The 8,169-nt window shown below is 48.0% G+C and overlaps 1 protein-coding gene across 1 annotated transcript in view; it reads right to left on the bottom strand.

Annotated features, from left to right (window-relative positions):
• Nucleotides 1–7,169, bottom strand: part of LOC119391145 (solute carrier organic anion transporter family member 4A1-like) — a 227,065-nt gene extending 219,896 nt beyond the window's left edge. Inside the window, exons 1-3 of the mRNA XM_037658821.2 lie at nucleotides 7,003–7,169; nucleotides 6,318–6,588; nucleotides 3,540–3,742 (exon numbers count right to left, since the gene is read on the bottom strand). Coding sequence (XP_037514749.2) covers nucleotides 3,540–3,742; nucleotides 6,318–6,504 — 390 coding nt within the window. The 5' untranslated portion in view covers nucleotides 6,505–6,588; nucleotides 7,003–7,169. The remainder of the gene's footprint in view (nucleotides 1–3,539; nucleotides 3,743–6,317; nucleotides 6,589–7,002) is intronic.
• Between the last annotated feature and the right edge of the window lie 1,000 nt (nucleotides 7,170–8,169).

The raw sequence follows: 8,169 nt of genomic DNA on the forward strand, positions 1-8,169 counted from the left end.
CTTGGTTTTTACTGCAATCGATAAAAGGTTAAAAAATTTGTTAAAGTACAGAAAACTTCACAGAAACTTAATACCTAAGACAGAACGTACTGTCATAAAGCTCATATCTTCAAGAAACAATTTCCTGGGCTCAACGCATCCACAGCCACACACAATGCCTCCAAATTTGCCAGGATTACCTCTTTCTTTTTCACCACCTGCTCCCGATGTCGATGGGGAATTGCCTTTATTAGACGAGTCACTTTTTCTTTTCACTCTTTTCATTTTTTTACGCACTTTCGGATCATTTCTGCCTGTAAGCTAAAGCTGATGATTTCGTTCTCTTTTTCTGTGTATAAACGTGCCCAATGCGGAAATGCGCTTATCTTGGAACCATCGGAGCACTTGATGGGCTTGACCGTGGACCATATGCCCCAACACTTTATTTCCGAATGCCCTAAAATAATAGACGTCGTAGGAGCCTCACTCAATTACATTTCCCTTGCTTATATCTAGGGAGGAACTGCATGATATTGCCTTCTTTATTGTAACCGTCTACAATGTTGGAGGAAGGTACTTTAATTAAATTTTGCTCGGCAGCAGCGCTTAGTAAAATGTCTTTTTTATATGACGGGCGTCTGGCGCCACTGAATTGCCGGCAGATACACAGGGAAGTGATATTCTGCGGTTTGGAGGATCAGGCGTTCAATCATAGCCAGACGTCGAACGAGAAACCGCTCTGTGCCGTAAGCCTCCCTAGTCTCTGGAATCTCCCACATGAATGCATTCGAAATCGACACGCTACAGAGTTTTCTTTTCGTCATCATTTCCTGTAAGGACAACTGTGTTTAGCGGATCAGTCAATGATAGGGCCGTTGGTGTTTTCGATAACCACGTGCCGTTGCTAGCTGCCTGAACGCGATTTTAGAATACACGCACAGCGCCACGTGGTCATTTCTGCATCCCCAGGCCGCGCTTTGATAGTTTCAGTCGAGTGATATAACCCGAATACACAAGATAACCAAAATGTGCTTACAAATGTATAGAAGAAAACGCCGCTACACATATCAGTAACAGTTATTATACAGAAGCTTTGCAAGGAAAATAGAAAGCAAGGCTAGTAATATGCAGTGACTGGGTAGGTAAAAATGAACGGGTGTTAATAGCAAAATGAGTAAACCCTGTTGCTTTGTCGCCTCATGTGCCACGACTGGATTACATGACACATGTGGTCCAACGTTAACGGTCAGGAAGAGCGCAGTGAGGTTCAGTGAACAAACTGGGGTAGTCGATATTCTAGTTGCCATCAAGAGAAAAAAATCCCGCCATATCCACGAAGTGAATGATGAATGAGGAACTGGCTCGGCGAAGATCGGGAAAACCCGTGAGTCTTCCGTACAAGCGTCCTCTACCCTGATATGAAGACGTGCCGCACGTTGTTCTCTCTCTCTCTCTCTCTCTCTCTCTCTATATATATATATATATATATATATATATATATATATATATATGTTATATTTACAATTTTGATTAACTATATATACAATTTCCAATTATATACACGTAGAAATATGTAAGAGCGTCTGATTCTCCATTGTCGACACTTGCACACGCAACGCTCCTAATGTTCTTTCAATCTGAAAACAGCCCTCGTGAGCGCACGACAAAGTGGCCCAAAAATAGCTGTCGGACGCTCGCCAGGCTGTCGACCGCGTTCCCAGCTCGCTCTGTGAGAATTAACGGCCAGGCTACAGGGAAGACACGACGCGCGTAGCGTTCCTCTTCGCGTTCCACGACGCTTTCAATAGATGGATGCAGGTTACGGTGCGAGACTTCGCCCCAGCTTAAGAACCTGGCGAGCCAGCTCCAGCAAGGCGTAGTACAGATAACCGGTGGTCAGAGCGGCGGAGTGGATACCAAGGAGTGCAAATCACAGCCGAGGGCGGCACAGTGTAGGTGGTGTGACGAAAAAAAAATCGAAGCCAAAATATAATCAGCTCGCGCAAATCACGGTATATTAGAAATTACCGAGAGACGCCTTTGTGTTGTACTGGACATAAGGTAGGCAGTTGGTGGTGATAAGGATCGGTGGAAACCAGAGGTTGCCCATATGAAGCTGCTCTCCCGTTCGAATCGTAAAATGTACATGCTAAATTTATTGTTCTCAATCAATCAATCAGATATGATGATGTCCTTTCATTAAAGTGACAGAAATGTTTATTCTAACAACTTTATCAACCTACGTCATGGCATTCGAATTCACAGGCAGACGCGTTACGCTTATTGCTGCAAGTTGACCGCACCACACGTTTGCCTGCCGAGCGGCCCACGCGGTTGCCTAGCACGTCTCCTTGGAAACGATTCTTGCGCAAGTTAACTTCGCTGCGATTGGAGCCCAGTGTTAAAACTTGCGCAATCTCGCCAAGTAATAACGCACACATTTCACCACACTGTCAGCGCTTCTACTATTTTAATATAGAGACCTAATGGGAAAAAAAGGATCCCGGCTGTATTAGTGTTCTTCGATTGGTATATATGGATCGACTGCCTATCGAGAGGCATCATTGTCTTATTGCTTGTTTAATTAGCGCTTTTTTTTCTATTCTCTTTTTTTTCTTTTTCCCTAGGGGGGATGAGCCTTTCCTCGCTCGATGCTTGTCCACTCGGTTCGTCGTGCTCGGCCCACTTCACTTCGTCACCAACGTCTACGCGTCCTTTGTCCATGACGTCGTTATCCACATTGGCAGTGCCACCGTTTCCTTGCTTCTTGCATTGCCCGTCATCATCGGCCTCTTGAGCTTCAGGTGTCCTTCCTGTAGGCACGCTTGACGAGAGGCTCTGGAACGATTCACGGCGTTGTAAAAAACACCTCTAAAATTGCAGGCCCTCAAGCAAACGCCTGGCTACAATATGTACACTCGCATACCACACTTTCTATAGACTTCTATAGACTAGATATTTGTATACTCTTGCTCTCCTAGAGCAAGTCCGTAGAATCTCGAGCCCAGTTATTTGTCGGCGAAGCCAGCAAAAGGAACTGCACGTTTTTGGTGACGTGTAGCTGATGGCGAGCTAACATTGGCAGCAATCGTGTTGAAATTAGCTAATATAATAGTTACCGAAGGGCTAAAGTACGACGAAGACCTCCGGCAAATGACTGCTGTCCGTTATAAACACTGAAAATTGTGGACTACGTAGGCGTGGCGTCGACAGGGCTGAGGCTTTCACTCATCCACGTCCATTGATGGTCGTGCGACAAAAAAGAGGCGACAAAGACCAAAATCGTGCAGCTGTGGTCTATGTAAGCACATGGTAAAGCATGCCGAGCCAGGAGAACGTCATGCTGCTGTAATGGATGTGGGTGATGTCACTTGCACGCCGTTGAGCTTTTTGTTCGACCGAGTTCCACGGCTAAAGCAGTCGAAGAGTTCAGCTTCGTGTAACGCGTTGCGAAAGTTGTGAGATAGGCTAAAAGGTCGGATATAACGCTCGCTGATATAGGAGGCCTTAGCCTGATTCTGAATTTTGACTATAGCTTCAAGCGATATCAGTTAGCGTACCTGCGTCTTGATGCTTATTGAGGCGCAGAAGAAGAACACTATGGAGGCCGACTTAACGCTCAGCATGATGCGGAACAGGTTCATGCCCATGGCCGAGTTCTCATAGATGGCGCAGGCGCCCGAGCCACCGCTGCACGTGCCTTCCCACAGAACGCAACTGCGGTCGATCAGGTGACCGAATAATATTGGGCCTGGAATGGTGCCTGTTAAAAATGACAGATTAACAGACGTTTGACTACAATATCAACCAAAGTATGCGGTTGTCAGGAACATGACACACTTGAGCAATGTACGGCTGCTACGTTCTGCAATGCTCAAAAAGAAATTCCGTACCACGCTTGTAGGTTCGGGAAAAATGTATTGCGGAAGAGACTAGCTGTACGTTAAAACACTATGAACCTCAATTAACATCGGTCTGTCTTTTTTAAAGACGACATTTTTTCTTGGAAAACTTGAACGTAAAACTTTTTTCTGTCTTCCTGCCTGTCACACGATTCAGCCGATTCAGCAACCCGACCAAAGTTTAAGCACTTCCTGAACGCCCAGCTTTTTTGAACTGGTAACTGTGTTCATACTTGTGAACATTTTCGATCAAAAAGCAAATATTACGCATATCTGAGGCGCAACATCAATACGTAAGTATTAGGTGGTGTGTTCATTTACTGGAAAATACATTTATACATAATTCTACAGACCCTAGTGTTTCTGAGGCTGCGCTGAAAATGCGGCGCTATGCACGAAAAAGCCCTCTGCCGACGAAATGGGAGACCAGCGCTGGATAGGTGGCGCGCCGAAAAAATGCGCCTGGCGGGAAGTCGCGGCACAAGTCCGCCGCTCGATCCGACGACATTGGTTGCAGCTCGCATATGTTTCGGCTGTGCGCGTCGTTTCGCTTCGGTTCAAGCTTCTGAGAGAGAGAAAATAAAACATTAACAAGTTTCTGCGAATGCTCATTCCGCTAGCGCCATCAAGCGAAAGAATACTGAAGAAAATTTGCAAAGCTTTATATATTTTTCGCAGTGTGCCGCGGCGAGCGCGCCTGCGTTAGAGTTACTGTATATGCTACCTTTAGGTAGCAGAGTTGCGCATCTGTCTTCCAACGCCGCTAGCAACCATGCATTGCGGAGAAGCTGCCGCTTGGGCCATTTTTTTTTTTATTTCTCGCCGCCGCCGCTGCAGCGAACTGAATAACCACTAGCCATCGAGAGCCGATGTTTATCGCCGGTCTTCGACACGCCAGACATGTTAATCGGCGACATGGTAGGCATGTCGCCTGCAAAAACGAAGTGCGACTTCACCGCATAGCTGTGGTTGCTAGCCAGACCTATGCGCAACTCTGCTACCTAAAGGTAGCATATACAGTGACTCTAGCCTGCGTAAACCCGCTAGCGTGGTTCCCGGGTTCGCGGTCCCGTGCTTGTTTAAGTTGTCGACAGCTATGGCGCCAGTTGTGCTCCGCTATGGTTTTAGTAAAATAACATGGCCTGAGGACCACTTCTGCAGAAAGGCACTTGAAAACGGGGCGAAGCTGTGCAAGGCGAAATACGTGTACGATGTGGAAGAGACGGTGTCATGCCGTGACAGTGATTCTCAAGTTGCAGCGAAATGCCACTCGCAAGTACACCAAGCCAGCTACGATGTCACACTTCATGTAAGCGAGCATTTCATGCTAGCTCGGTCATTACCGCGTGTTCCTGTCCTGTTTCTTTACGGCGCGTGTAGTTGTGTGAAATAAGCGCGAAGCTGTACGCAGTAAATCGCACAGTTGGTTTTCTCGTACAGCAAATTGACTTCCGTGCGTGATCGCAACGCTGGCACTACATGTTTTCATTTCGAACGAAAACTTGTGCACGTTTACTTAATGCAGTTTTTATGCGTTCGCCTCTCGTCTCAGCGCCTGATAAGTGGGGCCACCTGTTCCTGCAAGGCCGGCAGCGACGGCGCCTGCAAGCACGTCGCAGCGGTAGCACTCGAGCTCAATAACTTAGCCGATGCAACGTCGTCAACTGACGTGCCTCAAGTGCTCCCATAGCTGGCCGTCTTCACTGTTGTATAAAACAATGAAACACGCGAAATTCGCTTTAGACCCCAGCTCGACGCCGCCAGAGAGGACCGAACTTACCCCGCTCGCCTGACAGCTTGTATCTAACGTTGCCTCCGTTCTTGCTCGTATGGTTTCGCAGGAAAGACGTAGAAAGATATATCACCTCTCATTCCTACGTAGTTATGACACTTATATACGCTGCAGTAACCGTCGGCCTCCTTTTTTTTTTTTGTTCGGCGTTCAGTGCCCGCACCGCCTTCGCTAGTAGCCATCCTTGTGCGTATCGTCCGCGGGAGCGGCTGAGAAGTGCGCGCTTTGACCGCCAGGGCGGCACAAACTCCAGCGCTGGTTCCCTATGGTGCTGCCACCTGGCAGTGGCCCTGGGAAGAGCATCACGGGTGGCCGCGGATAAGACCAGGATTCATGTAGTACGGCCGGCAGAATACGCAGATACACGGCCAATTTTTTTCGATGGGCCACGCCTCGACCATGTGCTCCAACACAAGTGCTAGAGACACTATTTGCACGCTCCGCATATTTCCGTGAGCCTTATAAATAAAAGAAATGAGTGTACTTTAAGTCCTAGATGATAATGACTCATGTGTATTAACTGGCTGAAGGCGTTCACGAAGGATGACTTTCCTCATGCTTGGCTGCCGCGCCTAGAAGCAAAGACAGGCGCCTTATCATTGGACATAACGTGAGGAGGAGCGGCGGCCGCCATGTGTGCGTACCCAGTATTCTGATGGCGACATAGTTGACGCCTATTCCGGTAGACTTAATATCTTCGTCGAGTGCGCGCAGAAGCGCTGTTAGGGCGGGAACGATGAGGAGGAAGGTGAAGAAGAGCGCGATGAATATGGCGGCGGCGTAAACCACGATGAGGCCGCAGTCGGCGGCGCACGGGTCTCGCCTGGCCATGTAGTAGTAACCCGTCTCATTCCCCTCTCCTTCGGAATCCAGGAACAGGTTCGGGCCGTGAACGCAAGTGCACTGAGCGTACAGCTGCGCACCGACGCCACACGAGGAGAGATTACGTCATTGACTGATGCGGGCTGGTGTCGAATGAATGATGTCCAGTGTCGACCAGTGTTGGTTGAATGCACGCTAATGATAACGTCCACTATCACAAAAGAGCTAGCTTTCACTGAATGATCGCTAATGCCGGATGGTGGTGACTATAGTCGACACAGTTGGCTAACAAATGACTAAGTACTAATCGCAAATTTCGGCTAGTGCTGTCTTGATGATGACTAGCGTTGGCTAAGTGATGGTATGTGTTGGATAATGCCGTTTAGTGTAGCCTGTGTCCTATTATGAAAGTAACATTGCCGTAATAGCACAGACGTTAACAACATGCCAAACGACCGTGGCTTGCCTCGGCTACCTGCGTGTTCTCACGCAGAAGCGGTTGCTCACCTTGGTCTTCCTGAAGTTCCTGACGTGGCCGCATCCGGCAACGCAGGGCGAGTAGTATGTGAAGTTGTCGCTCCCACACACCGGGTCGTAACCGACGCCCGAGCAGTTGCAGTACGCGTTGCAGCTGTGCCTCAGGTCGCGGAAGGTGAGCGTCCGGCTGTGCACAGCATCACCACATTAACATAATCACGGCGTCGTCTAATGGAAGCGATCCTACATGTGTGTTATTCAAATCAGTTTAAAATAATTTCTTTCAGTTTGTGTTAATAAATACGAGGATTTTACTTTGCGAAAAGTACGATGCCAAAGAGACACGCCGTGGCGAAGGCTCATATCGATAACCTGGGGTTCATTAACTTGCATCCAAATCTGAGTTCACTTGATTTCATGCCTTGTATTTCAGCACAACCGAAATGCGGCTGCCGTGGTTGGGAATCGAACACGCGCCTAGGAGCGCTTCGCCATGTCTGCCAAGCCAATTGCAACGAGCATGTTTATAGGTTTGTGTACGTCCACATATGCTTTTATACTTACATCGGTCTCTCTCCAAGTTTAACATGCTCGAACGTGACGCGTTCTGTCCACAATGTATTGAAGTTTGAAGTAATTTTTTGCTTCCGATTTAGAACCAAACCATGGCTCGTGTCAGATAGCCAAATATTGAACAACGGTCAATGGATCCTTACTCGTCGCTCCAGCTGGTGATGTTCACAAGTGCGCTATGACTGCTGGGGCAGGAGTGCATGAAGACAAAGAGCGTGAACCACGGTACGAACGACAGCACGACGCAGTAGCGCACGATAGTGGACGACTTGAGGTTCAACTTCGTTATGGCGTAGCCTCCTAGTAGGGTTCCCCCGCATGCGCTTGGCACCGATACGATGCCTGCAGTGCGCATGCGCAGTGCGGATCTAGTCAGAGGCCGCGCAGTTTGCCGTGCTGGGGAGAACAGAGCTGATGGATTCAAAAGGCGGGCAAGGTCACCTGCTCCAACGCCGTCGAAATAATCTACAGCGTCGAATTGCAGTACATTGTGAACACTCTTTTTATTCACTCAAACGAACACACGTACACGATCAATGCTCTTGAACAAAAGTGCCATGTTACCAAAAAGTGATTATCAAAACCGAGAAATTGTGAAGACATGTATTGTATTCTTCACTAATG

Source organism: Rhipicephalus sanguineus, chromosome 4, assembly GCF_013339695.2.
Source record: "Rhipicephalus sanguineus isolate Rsan-2018 chromosome 4, BIME_Rsan_1.4, whole genome shotgun sequence".
Classification (NCBI taxonomy): domain Eukaryota; kingdom Metazoa; phylum Arthropoda; class Arachnida; order Ixodida; family Ixodidae; genus Rhipicephalus; species Rhipicephalus sanguineus.